Source organism: Podarcis pityusensis (genome assembly GCF_964106645.2).
Source record: "Podarcis pityusensis genome assembly, chromosome: 6".
Classification (NCBI taxonomy): Eukaryota; Metazoa; Chordata; class Lepidosauria; order Squamata; family Lacertidae; genus Podarcis; species Podarcis pityusensis.
In genome coordinates this window covers 48028860-48048304 of record NC_138030.1, presented here as the reverse complement: position 1 = coordinate 48048304, position 19445 = coordinate 48028860, and the positions used below count along the sequence as shown (strand labels likewise).

The 19445-nt window shown below is 46.1% G+C and overlaps 1 protein-coding gene across 1 annotated transcript in view; it reads right to left on the bottom strand.

Annotated features, from left to right (window-relative positions):
- Positions 1-1930: 1930 nt before the first annotated feature.
- The window catches only part of LOC308479723 (copine-5), a 97865-nt gene continuing 80350 nt past the window's right edge, over positions 1931-19445 (bottom strand). Inside the window, exons 12-18 of the mRNA XM_081010544.1 lie at positions 17996-18042; positions 17398-17579; positions 16407-16534; positions 15914-16016; positions 11330-11387; positions 9232-9305; positions 1931-7545 (exon numbers count right to left, since the gene is read on the bottom strand). Of these exons, the coding sequence (XP_080866670.1) occupies positions 7357-7545; positions 9232-9305; positions 11330-11387; positions 15914-16016; positions 16407-16534; positions 17398-17579; positions 17996-18042 (781 nt within the window). The 3' untranslated portion in view covers positions 1931-7356. The remainder of the gene's footprint in view (positions 7546-9231; positions 9306-11329; positions 11388-15913; positions 16017-16406; positions 16535-17397; positions 17580-17995; positions 18043-19445) is intronic.

Below are 19445 nucleotides of genomic sequence, written 5' to 3'. Positions count from 1 at the left end.
TGTACAAACAAATTTGGTGCATCAATTTTTAAAGCAGTATGGTTCCACCATGTAAACTTTGCTTGGGGGTGGATGCCCAAAGCATTTCTATCGCCTCACCCTTTTCAGTTTATGAACCACTCTAAGTATCCATACTAGGATGAAGGGCAGGATTCCTCTCCACATATTTGCAGGTTATATTCCCACTTTTTGTCTGCATATGAAAAAGAATTCACCTATTGGTCAATTTTTGAAAATCAGTATGCTTATCACGAATAAGCATATATGAGCTGGAACAACTGACTAGCCTCACAACAGACATTTGGATTGTCTTCTGATGAATGAAGGAATCAAGTTTTTAAATTATTTTGAGCGCTTATGTTGCAACTTCTGTTTTCAGTTTGATAATTAGTGCACTAAGGAGCTGTGGTATTGTTGCATGACATCCATGGGCATAGCCAGGATTTTTGTTGGGGGTTGGGCAGAACCTCAGTTTGCTATGTATTTTTAGTGATTTTTATTGATTGGGGGGGTAGCTGCCCCTTCCTGCCCCCCCCCTGGCTACACCCATGACACCACCTCAATCTCTGATCTGTTCGAGTTTCCAAGGGCTCTAGGCACTTACCCAGAGTTCAGGTTTCCTCTGGAATAAGGGAGCGGTGATATCTTTATGATACATGATTTATTTGCACATACAACCTGAGCCTATGATGGAGCATGAAGGTCTTGCTTCCCCCATAGCCACAGCTTTGGATTCCAGCAGAAATCAGGCATGGCTGTCTCCCTCTGCTTTCCCAGCTTCCTGATTCTAGCTTCTAGCTTCCAGCTCAATTCTCCCCTCTCAACTCTGGCTTTTTTTTCTTTTTAAACTAACTACCAGTGAGTCAAGGGAGGGGACCCCATCCATTTGGTATCTGGCACAGAGCCACCTCCTTTGTTCCCTCAATGGTCTAGGCTATCGCCTCACTAGGAAGCAAGCCTAGCTATTCCAGGAATTTGAATCCTTGTTTAAAATTTGGCACCTTCCGGACCCAGAACGTAGAAGGGTCTCAGCATACAACCTACTTCCCTCCCCAAACTCATCACAGTATTGTGCAATTAAAAGGAGATGAGGACTTGAAAGGGTTTTTATTGTACTTTGCACACTTGGACTGACATGTGTACAATTTCACAGGCTGTTTCTGTAGTGAATGATAATAGAATCTGAAGTTTTTGTGATGATCAGATTTTTATAGCAAAGCTTCTCCCCCTTTTTTGTGTCTTCTATCTTCTCCACATTTTCTTAATCTTGAGAACTCTGCCAAAAGCAAGTTCTTGTAGGAAATTATTCTGGAATGCAATGAATTTGAAATTTAGATACCAAGGCTGCAATCCTAAGCACACAATCCTAAGTCCCAGTAGGATCTATTTCTGAGTAGACCTTCATAGGATGTTCATACTCAATGAAATCTGAGTAGGAAGGTGCTGGGACTGCTACATCTGTCTAAATCACGCCAGTAGTCCCTACCCCTTCTTGTGGTTCTTGTAAAAATGCTGCTAAGGGTTTTTTGATTTTAGGATTTTGATTCAAGATCTGCTTGAATGCACTTCTGTAATGATGTAGCCTGTACTTGCTTTTTGTAACCTTTATGTAGCTTAGTGCGTTTAATGAGTGCATGTATTTTGTACCAATTACTGCTAAGTTACAAGTTGTGTGGGTATATATATATAAATTATACAACCCAGTCACTCACATAGGGAAAGAGAATACAATGTTTCATCGGTAAAGATTTTGTTTCTAAAAGTTTCCATTACTTTATTCCTTTTTCAGCATATATGTAACAACATTACAGTCTACATTTCTCCGTCCTGAGAGTGATTTTTCCCCCCTAGGTTGTCCTCCTAATTTAGGGACATCAGATAATAGCCTGAATAAATCATTTGTGCCACGAGATAAAAGCTCACACAGTGCTTTAATAAAAGGAATCATTTATTTCAGTTTAAGGCAGTCCAATAGGAACTATATTACATCAGACATTCAACGCAGGAAACGGTAGCATAAAAGAGAGAAAGCCCATTGCCATGCAAATAAAAAACAGTCGTGAAGGGAGGAGGGGAAATGGAACATGCTGGATGGCTGTAAGAAACTCCAGAAGCCAGAGAAAATTTGGATTTGGGAATAGACTGTACATACAGCAGGCTTCAAACTAGGTCACCTGGAGAATTCCTGCTGTTTCCACCACCTAAGACCTAGTCAATGGGCCTGGGATTCAACAGGTATGCCCAACCCACTACCTGATCTTTAAATGTGTTTGTGCCCAAGATGTTCGCCAGCCCTTTCCATCCGTAGGCACACATTTGCAAGCTGTATATACATCGTGCTGATCCACTCATATAAACTTGGGAACAGGGCAGTTTCAGCGCCATGCTTCACCCAACGGGTGGGCAGAGATATGGTGCACAAATCCATAGCTTATGTAGCACTTCCCCAGTCACTCTTGGGATGATGTGACAATTTACAGACAGATGGGGTACAAATTAGCACAGGCAAACACTGCTCAGTGGTACCTCTGCTCCTGCAGAACTAGACAGCGTATTAGATGTGCCTCCCACTGTCTTCCGCTTCCGCTTCTGGGGTAAATGTATTAATACTGCTAAGACAAAAGAGGCAGAGAAACAGTATTCTCACTCGCTTACTTCTTTTGGAAATTGGAAGACAATACGCTCTTCGAGGTTGCAGTTTTAGAGTATAATCCACATCCCAAAGCAAAGGCAATGGCAAAGCTCCCATTGATCATCACCAGTGCAGGATTGCCCCGAGTCTGTGCTATTCATCATGTGGGAAAAGTAATTTAATACAGCAACGCCATCCCCAAAACTGATCATTTCTGGTTGAGTTATAGGTGATGCTGACCCTGCATTAGCACAGGATCTGTCCCAGAGAGGGAGACTAAGTGTCACTTACTAACAACTGGCAAAACTGAAGTTCCTCAAAGACCAACAGAAATCCACCACTGAGCTCTGGTGAGTATTATAAAACTTGCTGGCTGACTAGCTCTGTAACAGTTTACGAGCCAAGCCAGCCAACCAAGACTTCATCTTAAAAGTAGCTATAAGTGACCACTTAGACAGAATCCAATGTAGCTAAAGTGGTGAGGAAGAAGACGACAACTTTGTAGGGGTTGTATTTAGCTAAGTTTTACTCAGGCTAAACCCACTGAGGTCAATGGACCTAAGTTTGTCATGTTCATTAATTTCAATGGGCCTACTATGCATAGGACTATCACTGAGCACAACCCTAAGCCCCATGAAGTGTTTAAGGTGCCCTAAAGGTAAATAATGAATCATTCTTTGCTCTCATACATAAATTTATCCTTCCATTCCAGTCACCAAACTGACCTGAATCTTGTCCCAATTTTGCCTGATAGTTACAAAGGTGGGTTAGAGAGCCACTTGGAGGAAATACTATACTATACAGCACCTTGGTTTTTAAAAGTGTACTGCAGGATCCCAGTGGTGTGTCTGTTTAGAGTGGAAATTTTCCCCTTATTTCACTTGGAATATTTTCAACATGTGAGCCTAGGTTTGGCAAGCAGTCATTGACCAGCTGTCCAGAATCTTGTTGACTTATATTGTGTAGTCAGCTGTTAGTCTAGGAAAGGGGAAGGTGATAGGGAACATAAAATCTAAGGATCTCACATAAGCAATGTGCTTCCTTTCACATCATGCTACCGCCAGCATTTATCTATTCTAAATAAGAAGAATAATTTGGAAAGTGCTTAGGAAGTGCCTAGTATGCTCCCCAACAACTTAGAATCATAGAATCATAGAGTTGGAAGAGACCACAAGGGCCATCGAGTCCAACCCCCTGCCAAGCAGGAAACACCATCAGAGCACTCCTGACATATGGTTGTCAAGCCTCTGCTTAAAGACCTCCAAAGAAGGAGACTCCACCACACTCCTTGGCAGCAAATTCCACTGTCGAACAGCTCTTACAGTCAGGAAGTTCTTCCTAATGTTTAGGTGGAATCTTCTTTCTTGTAGTTTGGATCCATTGCTCCGTGTCCGCTTCTCTGGAGCAGCAGAAAACAACCTTTCTCCCTCCTCTATGTGACATCCTTTTATATATTTGAACATGGCTATCATATCACCCCTTAACCTCCTCTTCTCCAGGCTAAACATGCCCAGCTCCCTTAGCCGTTCCTCATAAGGCATCGTTTCCAGGCCTTTGACCATTTTGGTTGCCCTCCTCTAGACACGTTCCAGTTTGTCAGTGTCCTTCTTGAGTAGGGAGGGGAGAGTACTAGCTACGCTACTTCTAAGTGCATCTTTCATCATTATTCCAGTTAGCAAAAGAGCTGTCCAGCCCCAGAGCCCCAGAGCAGAGCAGATCCCTAATAGCTAAGAAAGGTTTGGGGATCTGGCTCCCTGTGAGTTAAGACATCCCTGGAACACCTCAAGCAACCAGCTAAAGGGGGGGGGGGAAGGTGGGAAAGCAGTTTGTGATTTTACAAATGCATGAAACCCGTGGTTAAAAAACCTTGCCAAATAAGGATTGAAACTTGAAAATGGAAGCTGGAGCATATTTTTGTTGGCCTACATAAAAAAAGCCCTTCGAATCCTTAAGAGCTTCAGCTTAATAAACAAGAACAGCTCAGTGAGTAGAGCATGAGGCTCTTAATCTCAGGTTTGTGGGTTTGAGCCCCACATTGGGCAAAAGATTCCTGCATTGCAGGGGGTTGGACTAGATGACCCTTGGGGTCCCTTTGAAGTCTACAGTTCTATGATTCAGCAGTTAGCCTTGGAAGCAGGATCTCACTGGCCATCAATCTTCTTCCCCAGCACCTTTCTTTCTCCAGAGGCAGGGAACCAGGGGGCCTCTAAATGGCCAGTGGTGAAGCACGATGGTAGCTGTAGCCTAACAACATCTGGAGGGCCACAGGTTCCCCATTTTTGCCCTCGAGATTTGTGAATAGCTTCCAGGAGCTCCTTACCTATCATCACATAGGGGTGGCAGCTACCTGACATACCCTTGAGAATCAGTGCTGCTCTGGAAGGTGGATATGCGAGAGAGAATGAAATACCCTGGTAGTACAGTTGGTTAGTGACTGGGGAAAGGGAATTGGATCTGGAATACTGAGAGACAATACAGGTGAAGGGGTGGTGGAATAAGAAGGAAGTGGCAAAGGGCAATAGGCCAGCAACACACTGATGACACACAGCTCTACTTCTCTTTGACGTCTGCAGGTGGGGCAGTTGATGGGCTGGACTAATATCTTGCCTTCGTGTGCCTCTTCCACATGAGGCCCAGAGTGTGGCAACACGAGAACCAGCTTTTCTGCAGTGGCTCCCCATTTATGGAATGCTCTCCCCAGGGAGGTTCTCCTGGTACCTTCATTATATACTTTAGGGCACCAGGCAAAAACATTTATCTTCAACCAGACCTTTGACTGATTGGTATTCTACAGCTTTTTAAATGTGTTAAATGGGAAAGGGGAAGCGTTATTTTGTTTTTGTTTTAATTATTTACTTGTATTTTTATTCTGCGACCTGCCCTGAGATCTTGTGGTGAAGGGAGGTATACAAATTAATTAAATAAATAAATTAAATAAATTAAAGAAAGAAAGCATGAATAAATAAATAAATAAATAAATAAATAAATGAGTGAGTGAGTGAGTGAGTGAGTGAGGGCTTCATTCATGAGTGAATCAGAAAAGGGCACTTGTCTAGAATTTCTGGTTTTAAAAGGGATATGATTGAAAGACCTGCTTGGCTTAATGAGAGGTACTTTTAAATTCAGCTAAATTGCCCTGAGTTGAGGACGGGGTATAAACTGAAATAAATATGTACAAAAACAATTTTTTAAATACACACAAAACTCCGCTAACCTTTCCAGGGGCTTTCCAGGGGAGAGTTTGGAAAATTCTAGGAGTCTGAGTATGGTTTTGTGTCAGAGCACAGCAGGAGACCTTGTGGTCCTCCAGATCATGTTGGACTCCAACTCCTGTCAGCCCCAGTCATCATGGTCAGGGATGATGGGAGCTGAGTCCAGCAACATCTGGTAGGTCACCACTGCTTTAGAACAGCCTCCCCCAACTTGCTGCCTGCCAGATGTTTTGAGTTACAAGCCTCATTGGGTGCTGCCTGGAGCTGATGGGAATTGCAGCTCAAAACATCTGGAGAGCGCCAGGTGGGGAGAGCCGCTTTCAGAGCTATATGCAGCTTTTCTGATCCATGCCAAGCTGGAGTTTTTATACAGCAGGTCCAAGTTCTGCAAAGGCTGAAATGAAGAAAGGACATACCGAAGTGCAACACAGGGAGAGTGGAAAGAGCTATGCCCATTCATACATAACCCTGGGAAGTAACTTTTCCTGTTACTCTATGAACACACTCTATGAAGCCCAAACTTCAAGATCATCCTGACTGAGGATACCACTTGTAAGTTATCACTCTGATGGGCAGAAGTGCGAAGAGGTCAAAAATAAGGCCCATTTATTCTCTCTCTCTCTCTCTCTCTCTCTCTCTCTCTCTCATGCCCTGCACAATAATACCTTCTCAGATATCAAATCTAGACAGCAATTTGCTGAAAACCAGGGGTTAAAAAATGCAAAAGGGACTTAACAGAGTCACAAAAACCAAACAAGCAAGGGAACAAACAATCCAGGCCTGCACAAATATTTGTCAAAGTAGATTTACAAAGAATAAGGGGGGGGGGGTGTTAAGCAATTTAGGGACTGGATGCAGTACAAAGAACAGCAGCAACACCAGCAGCATTAAGAGACGACATCACACGGTCACTTGATCACAATATTCAGCCTGCCAGGTCAATCCATAAGCTGAGCCATTACAAAGCGAGGAAGAAGTGTCAGAAGACTTGAGGTGGCAGCTGGACTATACATGGGCTTAAAAAAGAAGACCCCAAATCATTCAGCTGTAAGGGGTGGGGCAAGGGAAGATGCATGGAAAAAAGGGCTGCTTCATCACACAAACCATAGAGAAATGAATGATCTGTGCCTCCTTATGAGGCCTACCAAGACAGGCTGGCCTTCTCTCACCATGGTGATCTCCCCAAATAGGAAACGAGGAAACTTGCCAACAACAGGGCTTGTCCTTTAACAAAATGAAATTAAATTAAAACCCTTATTTCCCCCCAGGTTTCACGGCTGGTCCGTCCTTCCAACGATGCACATTGGTGTGCCAGAATGGCAGCAATAAACCAGCTCTCAGAGAGGATTATTATTATTTTTTTGCAGAAAAGAGTACACTGTAGATTTTCATTTTGTGGTGTGATCACTGCCCGGATGTCAGTCTGCCCGCAGAAAGTTGAGAGCTGATCCAAGAGAGTGGCCTGTGCTTTGTAGGCACCTGCCCTCAAGTGCCGCGTTCCTCTCCTGGCGTTCAGATTTCTGTCTGAAGGGTGTGGCCTGTGGGGGTGTATGGAGGTGGAGCTGGGCTGGGCTTGATGCCGCGTCCCTTCATGTAGGAGATGAACTGGTCGGGAATCTCAGCAAGAACGTCCTTAGCCAGCCGAGCCATGCTCAGGACGTGGTTTCCTGTGCGGTCAATGTAATCTCGGAATGGGACAAACTGGGAGAGAGAACAGTATATCGAAGGCATGAAAGGCAAATCATTCAAAAGGCAATATATAGCCTTACAACAGAGACTTCCCTGATCCAGGAAGGCTGGACCGCATTAGTATAGAAAGATCACAGGTGGCAAAACTCGAGCAGTTCGCCAGGCAGAGATCACGCCAAAACCTCCCCAGCTTTGACAGGGAAGCAAGTTTGCAGTGGAATTTGCTGCTCTCCGGTAAGTTAAAACTCTTCTGATAGGCTATGCCTTTTAATTGTTACTCACCTCAAATCTTCAGGATGGGGTGGGCTACAGAATTAAATACATATTAGAAAATATAGGAAGTTGCCTTGTATCTTTTTTTTTTTAAAAAAACCCCACACACGTTTATTTGATTTTACAAAAGTAAAGTTATAACAATACCAAATAGATCATCATATTTAGAGATTTATCTGAATCTCCAGACTTCCATGGGTCCTATTGTCAACATTTTCAAGTGCATATTATTTCATATATCTCTCTCTCCATATTGTCCATAGTGTTTGTTACATTATAAGTGTTATTAAAATCCTGCTAATGTTTTCATCTGCTTACAATGGTCTCCTAAATAAACTATAACCCCCCCCCCCATTCTTTCTTGAATGGGAAGTTTTTGTCTTCTTGGTTTCTGAGCTTTCTGAGCCATTTTGGCATAGTCCAACAGGAAGTTGCCTTGTATTAAGACTTGTATTATTGCATCTGGGCCAGTCTAAGCTGACTGGCAGCAGCTCTCTGGAGTATGTACCTGAGAGGTCTTTCATGCCACCTTGCTATCCTACCATCCTTTTAACTGAAGATGCCAAATATTGAGCTTGGCACGTTCTGCATGTGAGGACGTGCCCCGTCACTGAGCTGTTGCCCTGGCAATAGTTCTCACCCATCCCTGACAGCCTTGTTTTCTTTCTTCTACTCAGGTGCATATTCAGAGTGATGCAAGACAACTGGAGCTAGGGAACCATGTAACTCAGAGAACCCTGTCTTGGCGCATTCAGTTCAGTGCGGATCAGAAATGGTTTGCCTGGTGCAGTGGAACCATTATACTAGCTTGCCAGCAGGTGGGTTGCTCTTGCTTACTAGGATGGGCAGAGAAGTCAGTGCAGTGCAAAGATGCCAGACTGTCTCTGCTAGTGTGTTCACACCACACCAACCTCACCCTCCCAGCAAGCAATAGAGACCCATCTTGCTGGTAGTGGTGACTGGTGTCCCATTAGGACTCATGAGCCGGAAAGTAGGGGAGTGCAACAGTAGGTGCAGCCAGAGCCAACCACAGGCAGAGCCAACTTGCCCTGGTTTTGTCCCAGTTTTCCTCCTCCTGGTTGAGTTCTGGCAACCCTGAGACTAAGGAGGAAGCTGGCAGGCAGTGCCACTCCCTGGGTTGGTTGTAAGCAGTCAGGCAGGTGGGGGTGGGCTGAGGGCAGGTTCAAGGTTGGTGGGGCAGCACGCCATTCCTTCCACTGGACAAGTCTCCAATGCCTGCCAGGAAAGCAGAGTAACAGCTGCTGTTGGGTCTCCTGACACCCTGAAAGTGAGCTGAAAACCCCCACACTGACAAACACAAGTCAGCTTTGAAGCACGGAGGCTCTTCAGCTCTTGCCTGTTCTGCAACAAGACTGGCACACAAGGCAGATTGTGGTTTATTTTTAAAAAAATTAAAAAACATACCTGGACAATGTCACGTTCTGCAATCTTTCCACGGGACGAGATTCGAATGTCATCTCCATCCAGCTCCACCATGGCTGTCCATTGTGGGGAGGGATGAATGGAAGGAAGGAAGGAGGGTTAATCATACATAGCATGAATAAGGGTGCAAAGGAGTCAAAGACTGCAGGAGGCCCACAAAACTCCTCTATGCCATGACTGATAAGCTGTTCCATTATCTGAAAAAGGCAATTTGAGCAAAGAGCTCCACTATCTTCTTTCAGAGCAGGAAAACCACCTTCAATTTTCATTGCGCGTATTGTAATTTGCTCAACTGATGGCCCTATCAATGTCTGTTTCTCATTGCTCACTGCAAGATATAATTAATCTGTTATATTCTACCCGTTGATTTCACTATACAGCCTTTCAGCCTTTTGCACACACGCTTTTGGACGCTTCTGCAGCCAATCAGAAGCTGAGCTTTGGTTTCCAAATGTTTTGGAAGTTGGACAGAGTTCCGGAACGGATTCCATTCAACTGCCAAGGTACGACTGAATATCACACTGGGCTAATCATGCATCATTCAATGCCTATGGGAATATTTGCAAATCTATAGTGACTATAGTGGTGTGCACGGCTGCCCCTATCTGCCCCGTGTCATGGATGCAGGGGTCCCGAATCAGGGTCACGTGCCCTGAGCTAACCTGGGGACCACCTGTAGCCCTAAAGTAGTTTTAGGGAGGGGCTTTCCCCCTCAAGTAAACATTCAACCAGGAGCAGGGGGGTGGGGAGGAAATGTTGCTCTACGTCCCCCTGACCAAGAGAAGTGGAGTTAATTCTTCTGGCTCTCCTTTGCCCCCAAAGGAGCAACCTTTTTCTTTTCAAGTGGCTTTTCTGCATGGATGTTGCTTGCAAAGGAGCACCATGCAGGGGCGTAGCAAGGGTGGGTGCGGTAGGTGCGGCCCACCGCGGGTGCCCCCACTGAGGGGTGTGTGTGACAAAATGGCAGGCGGCACTCACAGCAGGGTCTGCAGTGCACATGAGCCATGCATCTCAGGCACCTGCAGGCTCCACAATGTCTGCCCGCTGCCTCCCCCCCAGCTGTAGGGCGCCCCTGTCCTGTCCTTCCCTAAGGGCACTGCATGCTCCGTCCCTACTAAGGGTGCTGCATGGCCGAATCACCCTGCCCCTGGTTGCACCACCCCAGGTGCCCGAGAGGCTTCCTCTGCCGCTGGCACCATGCCCACTTACTCTCTGCAGGTGGAGATGCAGTTGGGCCTAAAGGGGGCAGGCAGAGCACTGGGGCTTCAAAATATGCCACACAGCACTATGCAAGCACGAAAGCCAGGGCTTGCAAAGCACCGTGCCTTTGCCTGCATGGCTTGATTCAAAACCATGTGGGCAAAATTGGATTAACTGATGTCAGGTGACTGACAGGTGGGTGGCCCCACTCACCAGCCAAACTCAGCCAGATGGGGGAGAGAAGGATCTGGTTGGATGGTATCAATGCATTATTTACAATATATGTTTTTCGGCTTTCTGAGAATGGCTAATCCAGTGTAATCGCTGGTATGCAAAGCTGCAGTGGGTGGGTGATACCGTAGTTGCTATGGGCACTGCTATATTAGTGCCTATTGCTGGACATGGTTCTGTTGGTTTTGCTGCTGGGACTTCCTGATCAGAAGGTCGGCGGTTCAAATCCCCGCAACGGGGTGAGCTCCCGTTGCTTTGCTCCTGCCAACCTAGCAGTTTGAAAGCACGTCAAAGTGCAAGTAGATAAATAGGTACTGCTCCAGCGGGAAGGTAAACAGCATTTCTGTGCACTGCTCTGGTTCACCAGAAGGGGCTTAGTCATGCTGGCCACATGACCCAGAAGCTGTACGCCGGCTCCCTCGGCCAATAAAGTGAGATGAGCGCCGCAACCCCAGAGTCGACCACGACTGGACCTAATGGTCAGGGGTCCCTTTACCTTTACCTTTTAAGCATAGATTGCAACTATCTCATACTGGCCTTAACCCCTGGGATAGCAGCTGCCATTGTAGCAGGAGCATAGGATTCAGCCTTTCAGCCAAAGCATTTGAAAGTCATCATATTTCATGACTGTTTGCACAAAAGTTCTTACCGTCAAATTCAGCCTGTCCAACTCCTACAATGATTATGGACATTGGAAGCTTGGCAGCCTGAGAGTCAACAGGAAAGAAGGAAGAAAGATGTGTGTGGCAGAGGGTTGGGGTTGAGATGGGAAGGAGAGGAAGAGAGAAAAGAGCATGAATTCAAAACAGAAAGCTGCAAAGTGATGGGTCAGAAATCAGGACATAGATTGTGTGGGGCAGAGATGGGATGGGGAGTCTGTTGCAAGACTGTAACTCCCATCACCTCCAGGCAGCACAGCCAGTGGTCAGGCATGCAACAACATCTGGGTAGTCCGAGATTCCCTACACCTGGGCTAGCTTAAGCACTGCTTGGTTATGAATATTTGCATTAAAGGTAAATAATATTGGGAAGTGGGAAAAGAGCAGCTGTTGCTTGCCTTTGGCACAGAAATATAAGAAAGCTAGAACCAAAGCCAGTCCTAATTATAAGTGGAAGACTATGGTGATCTAGGCCTTTTAAAGACATATGCGTAATAATTTTGTAGTTATTCATTTGTATCAGGCAGGGGAACCTTTGGCCCTAAAGATGCTGCTGAGCTAGAACTTCCATCAGTCCAAGCAAGCATGGCCAATGGCCAAGAATGCGGGGAGTTGTAGTTCAGTGACATCTGGAGGGGAAAAGGTTTCCCCACATCTGATTTATATAATGACTGGTGGAATTTCAAATGCCCAGTGACATGTTCACATGTGGAACTTGAGTAGTGGGGTGTCCAGCAAGCCATGGCAGTGCAACTCTTAGGCATATTGAGAATGATCCTCATGTGCGATTCACAAAAATCAGTTTTTGTGATAACTGTGACATTAACATATGAGAGTGCTGGAGGTGAAATAGTTAAACAGGTTACCCAATCAGAACCCAGGAGGGTGGAGTCAGAGGGACTATAAAACCAGCTCTGGGAGGGGCGAAGGGGAGAGTTCGTTGGGAGGTTGGTTGGAGTGGGAGTGAATTGGGATAGTGTCTGTGGGGAGGTTGAGTTAGTGTAGCGAAATAAGCTGAGTCAGGAACAGTTAGGAGCTGGGAAGACAAGTAAAATCTGAGAGGTGGTTTAGTGAGTGAGAGCAGGCAGCGGAAGTTATAGGTCTGGATAGGCACCCCATGATTGTAATTGACTGAGACCGTTTATGAAACCAAACGCTTGTTAAACTGCGATAAATAGAAGTTTATGTTCCAATTTAACCCTGATTGGACTCAGTATTGTACCAGGTAGGGCCTGGGTAGTGGCAGCGAGAAATATAGTGTGGCACAGGGATCAATAGACGGTGAAACGTCCTGTGACCCTGTGTGATCGCCACAATAACTACACCAGGGGGAGCAGAACTTGGACTTTGAGTTCCCCCGCTCCCCATATTCCGTATGAACAATGAAGGGAGATTTGTCTTTTTAAATGCGTTGCTAAGTTTGATGCTGGTTGTAATGGCATATTGCCAGTCTAGCCCTACCCCCACTCCTTTGCAGCATATTTGTATATTTAACTCTGATCACACTTTATACGTGCAGACTTTGGACCTTTTAAAAAGCACAAAATGCCACTTCGTCCTTATATGGGTAGCAAAATATTTTGAGAATATTGCCATGGGGGAGATGGGGCGGGAGCCAATTCACACTCCACGGTGCTAAACTAACATAGTCATGGAATCAGAATTAACCCATTGTCACAACTGATTTAGCAAGGAACTGCTGCTACCATAGAAAAAGGGAGCAGATTCACCCACTTTATTTAGCCGCCTCTTCCAATTTTAATAAGCTAAGCCCTTCTGTTTGCTTATAGAAACAACCCTTTCTGAGACCTCTCCCTGACCCTAATGCTCTCCTGCTTGCTAATGGGCTTTGCCATTGTGTTATTTAAAGAAATCACAGTGATACGCTTTGTGCTTTCCGTTCTGCTTGCCTGCCAAACACCTTCAGGAACTCTTTTGTTGTTGTTGTTGTTGTTGTTGTTGTTGTTGTTAACACACACACACTCTGTCTTTTTATCCAATTATCAAGCTTCCTCCTCTTCCCCATCAGCAATCACTGATTGTATTTAGCTGTTAAAAACGCAGACGGTGTAATCATCAGTGTGTTCTTTGCTGGGGCTGATCTCTGGCTGGGCTGGAACAGTTTAATAATGAGCACCCCTCATCCACAACACAGCACATGGAAGTGTCAAAATGGCTGCATGGGTAGGAGGAGATAAAAGGAAAATTGCCCAGAGAAGTGATTGGATGCTTAAAGCAATTATGGTGCAAATAGGAAGCTGCTGTGAGTTCATCTGGTCCAGCTGATACTCAAAGTTGCCTGGGAGGCCTGAGTTCAAAGCCTGCCTGAGCAATGGGCAAATTAGTCTTGGGCAAGTCATTTTCTCTCACCCTTAATCTTTCATCAGCTGCCTTGATCAGACAGGAGATAACAGAGGATGGCACAGAGTGGTTAAAAGAGTGAGTTGGGAAGACCTAAGCTTTAGGCTTGCTGCTAGATTTGGTTATCCTCACCTTTAAAATAAGGGTCTACTTTATAGGCTTGTGCAGAGGTTACTACCGTATTTTTCGCTCCATAGGGCGCACCTGACCATAGGGCGCACCTAGTTTTTAGAGGAGGAAAACACACAAAAAAATATTCTGAATCAAATGTTGCACTAAACTATTTGAAGCAGCAAAGCGGGCGGCTCCTGTCCACTTTGCTGCTTTAAATCAAGCCTCAGAGGAGGGTAGGAAGGGGAACCATGGCTTATCTAAGTCCAGTTAATAATGCTGAGCCTGACTTACGGCCATCGAGATTAGCCTGGCCATCTCAGTGGAAATCTGGGGAGGCTGAGGTGGACTTTCCAGTGGGCAAAGTGTGGTTGTGTCTTCCTGCCCGGCATCTATTTCCTGCCCTCTTTCCCTCCTGCACCCCCGCACCCTGCTTCGAGGGAAGGAAGCGGAGCCATGGATCCTCTGCTCGCAACTGCAGTGGATTCCCTCCACTTTGAAGCAGGAAAGTGGGAGAGGAGCTGCTTACACGAGTGTAAGCTGCTCCCCTCCCACTTTGCTGCTTCAAAGGGAGCCCAGGAGGAGGGAATCCGCTGCAGCCACAAGCAGAGGATCCATGGTCCCCTTCCTTCCCTCTTCCGTGATTGCTTTGAAGCAGGAAGGTGGGAGATGAGCTGGTTACACGAGTGTAAGCTGCTCCCCTCCCACTTTGCTGATTCAAAGGGAGCCCGGGAGGAGGGAATCCGCTGCTGCCACGAGCAGCGGAGGATCCATGGTCCCCTTCTTTCTCTCCTCCGTGGTTGCTTTGAAGCAGGATGGTGGGAGAGGAGCTGGTTACATGAGTGTAAGCTGCTCCCCTCCCACTTTGCTGCTTCAAAGGGAGCCCAGGAGGAGGGAATCCGCTGCAGCCGCAAGCAGAGGATCCATGGTCCCCTTCCTTCCCTCTTCCGTGATTGCTTTGAAGCAGGAAAGTGGGAGAGGAGCTGCTTACACAAGTGTAAGCTGCTCCCCTCCCACTTTGCTGCTTCAAAGGGAGCCTGGGAGGAGGGAATTCGCTGCAGCCATGAGCAGCGGAGGATCCATGGTCCCCTTCTTTCTCTCCTCCGTGGTTGCTTTGAAGCAGGAAGGTGGGAGAGGAGCTGGTTACACGAGTGTAAGCTGCTCCCCTCCCACTTTGCTGCTTCAAAGGGAGCCCGGGAGGAGGGAATCTGCTGCATGGATCCCCTTCCTTCCCTCCTCCGTGGTTGCTTTGAAGCAGGAAGGTGGGAGAGGAGCTGCTTACACGAGTGTAAGCTGCTCCCCTCCCACTTTGCTGCTTCAAAGGGAGCCGGGGAGGAGGGAATCTGCTGCAGCTTCCCCCACCTCCCGGAGAGCCCGCAGAAGCCGCCAGCTCTTTAAAGGGGCTGCGCAGCTTCTCCTGGCTTTTCTGGGAGGTGGGGGGGATTCCCCCACCTCCCGCAAAACCGGCAGAAGCCGCCAGCTCTTTAAAGGGGCTGCGCGGCTTCTCCTGGCTTTTCTGGGAGGTGGGAGAAGGGACTGATGCAGCCAGTCAGTCCCTTCTCCCTCCTGGGGATAAGCCCGCAAGAGCGCACGAAGCTTGTGTGCGGCTCTTGGGGGCTTTTCCCGCCTGCCTCCTCCCTGCATTCGCTCCATAGGACGCACACACATTTCCCCTTGCTTTTTAGGAGGGAAAAAGTGTGTCCTATGGTGTGAAAAATACGGTAATTAAGTTAAGCACTATGTGAGTTCTAAATCTGATTAGAAGTGCTGTATCATTCATTTTGTTAACAAGAGGGGAGAAAATGGCTACAAGATAAAGAAGGAACAGCATTTTTTTAAAAATACTATTTAGTGCTCCTATGTGGAGTTCCTGTGAGGCTAGTGAATGTTTGACCTTTTGGCAGTGGGAAAACGGATCTGTGCTGTGGCTACATCTTCCCCCCGCTCTGTGGCTTGAAATAAATCCCAGGATCTTAACTCTCTAGCATATTACATTGCCTACCTGAAACTATTTTACTCCCCATCCTGGCAGGTGCAGTTACACTTTTGTTTGTTGGCAGATCTTAACTCCTGGGACAACACCCCCAACCTGTGCTACTCACGTTGACAATAGCTTCTTTTGTCTGGGCCATGTCCGATATCACGCCATCAGTGATGATGAGCAAAACGAAATACTGGGAACCATCCTGCACAGCTGCAGCGTACCTGAGTTTTGGGAGGAGATCATGAGAATTTAGGAAGAGAGCCAGGAGTGTTGTCAGGGTGGTCTGAATTCTGAACTAAACACTCCACATTCTGAAAGACATATGGTCTTGTAGTAAGGTTAAAGCTTACTGGGAAATCATATATAATGAATTGAAAAGGATGTTTAAAATAGCATGGTTATGAAGTAAGGAGAATTTTACCAACCCACATTTTCATTAGGCTATGCTGGTTATCTCGCTTCGTGGTTTGTAAGAAGCTACCAGAATGTCATCAGCCATCCAAATATGCCCAGAAGAATGGGAGTTGCATTCTCAGTACCTGCAGGTCATTTCCAACCACACCTAGCATTTGTCATGCTTTGTGACGATACCTTGCACTGATGAGACATACCTAGCCACGTGGTTAACCACCGGTGCAAAGTTAGTTGGACCATAGAGCTGGACGGTCTTGAGGCTCTGGTGATAGGCTTCAAGGATACCTTCTATTCCACTACAATGCGGATTGTCAACATTGCCATTCTGCAGAAGAGAAAGGGAGAGGCAAGTGAAAGTTCCCCAGGCAGAGTGGCTGATTCCTTGCCCTTTTGGGATTCCCCACCCCAGTGGTGGAGCTAGCTGCTCAGGCACCCGGGGGTGGGGCGATCCATCCATGGGGCGGGGTGATCTGCCCTGGGGGCGATCAGCGTGGCAGCAATATGCCCGGGGAGGATTTTGTCACCCCCTCCCCAGGGATGACACCTGGGGCGGACTGCCCCCACTGCCCCCCTTTCTCCGCCACTGTCCACCCCATTCTCAATGTTTAGCTCAGCTGATGGATGACCATTGGCAGAGATCAATACACTGGCTAGAGGAACTGCTAGCTAAGGGAGTGCAATAAATGTCACCAATCCGATATTACGCTGATGCAAAGGGAGCTGCCTCTTGGGATTTAGAGGGACAGCAACAGCAAATGAAAATGATGACTCTTCTTTGCATCTGAAGCTCATGTCAACTTTTCAAAGAGAGACAAAGAAACCAGCCCCAAACTTATCTAAGTCAGTCCCAGGACTCTCGGATGTTCCTTGCTAGGTAAGCCTTCAAGGATGAGACCATCACATGAGAAAGCAAAGGTGTTATAGTGCAAACCTATTCATGTTTGCTCAGAAGTAAGTCCTACTATGTTTAATGAGGCTTGCTCCCAAGCAAATGTGTATAGGATTTTAGTCTAAAAGATTTAAGGATTCTGCTATTGGTGAAAAGTTCCTGCTGAAGGAGAACATGGGGAATTTTCCTTCGTCAGGGAATGTTGGCAGATGGGTCCCGTTTGCCTGCCACTGGATTCAATTTGAGGCAAAGTATAAGAAGCTGTTTCTGAGGGCTGATTCCAAGGAAAGTGTCAGTACCAAGGGGAACTCATGAGACACACGCCCATCTGGAGGAATTTTGGCTCCAAACCCAAGTGCTGGGAACATTTTGTCACTGTCATAGTCCTGGATTATCTCGCCAACAGCCTTCAGTGCCATTGCATAGGCATTGAGCTGGTATGGATTCATGTAGTGAAGGGAAGTAGACTGAGAGGGATTCCCTGCCAAAGAGAGAGAGAGAGAGAATGAATAGTAGTTGGTTCACTGTCTGGTAGGCTGCAGTGTGGCATTCATGAGGTCTGCATGAAGCCTTAGGAACAGAGGAAGCTCCTAAGATGTATCCCACCTTCCAAGGTTGAAGATACAACACACTTACTCAGAGGTAAACTGCAGCGAAAGTGAAAAAACTTATTTCTGACTAGGCACATATGGTATTATGCCTCTAGGCTACAGTCCTACGCAGACGTACAACTAAACACAATGAACACTTTTGAGAAAACATGCTATAGATTGCACTGCAGATTTAACAACTTCAATAAAGACGTGCATCTCCAAAAAGAATTATTTAAACATTGGGAAATCAAGTGAACAAAAACTTAACAGCAGCTCTGCGAGACATCTGCTATAAAAAGCTTACCATTGGAAGCTGTGAAGTCAATGGCCACTGTGAAATTGATCTGCGTCCTGAAAAAATGTCACATCACATTACTTAGACTGATAAATCTATAAGCATTTTGATTAGCTCAGAACCTTTGAGTGGAATGACCAACCCAAGTGAATGTCTAGAACACCACTTATCCATCTCTTTCCTGGCTCCTTTCTCTTTCCATCTGTCTCCCACAAACCTTGCATTTTGTAATCATTCAGAGATGGATTTAGTTTTTGAATCTCTCTCTTTAGAGTCGAGAAAACATGCAAAAAGACAGTGTATGCTGCCATGTGCCTTCTACACACACTTGGCCACAGCAATTGTCAGATACTTTGTGAGCAACCAATGTTTCTATATTATTTATTTTATTCACGGATTCCACCTAATACCTCACACTGTCAGGTTGGGGTGGTCCCGAAGGCAACCTGGACAAAGTTCTTTATTAAAACAAGGAAACAGTTCAAAAGTAAAATCACAAGGTTTTAACCAACTAAGTTCCACTCAGAGAAGGCTCCCTGGAATTAATATACAAAAGTTAGTATTGCCCATTGATATAAATGGGTCTATTCTGAGCAGAACTAATACTGGATTCAACCCACATAACAGGCACACACAACAGATAGTGGCATCATATTCCTTGGGATCCTCAACAGCCTACGTAGACAATGTTTAGCTTTTTGCACTGTACTGGAGAGCAAAGCCTGCTGGACATAGTGGGGGCTTACTTCTGAGTAAACATACACAAGACTGGGTGTTAGAGTTCCTGCATGTTGGTACAGATTCCTGAGAAGAAGCATGTTTGACACGGCCATGTGGTGTCAGACATGTTTCTTCTCAGGAATCTGTGCCAACATGTGGTTTCTCTCAAATATATGTGAGAGCAGCAGCCTCTTGCCTTTGAAAATGTGTCATCACCACAAAACAGTAAAGTATCATTATAGGGATGGGGGGTGCTGAACCATCCATCCTCTTCCTATTCCTCCTAACCCTCCCACCCTCAGTTTTTTCCATAGCTGGGTTAATTTATAATATTGGAGCCTAGCTAGAGCTAGATGCAGTGGGGAGAAAGGCTATGGGGAGGAATGCAGCAGGCAAAGAAAGTGAGCATCCACTTATTGGCACCTGGGGGATTCATCCAGCACCCCCCCCCCATAACTACATCTGCTTGGGATTGCTCCCTAACCCTGTGGCTTTACTACTGTTCAGGTTGAAAAACAGAAGTTTGTTTCTTCATATATAATCCCATCTTTCCAGGGGGAAACAAAGGAGCTAATCTCATGGCAAGCTGTTCTCCACACTTCCATTTTATCAGTTCAGCAGAAGCCAAATGGGAATTTTTAAGATGTGGAGCCTCGATTCTTCTAGGCCACCCAGAGTAAGAGGATTGCACATTTCTCGGCTGCTTCCCTTCCTCCCAACTGCAACAGCTCCAAGTCCC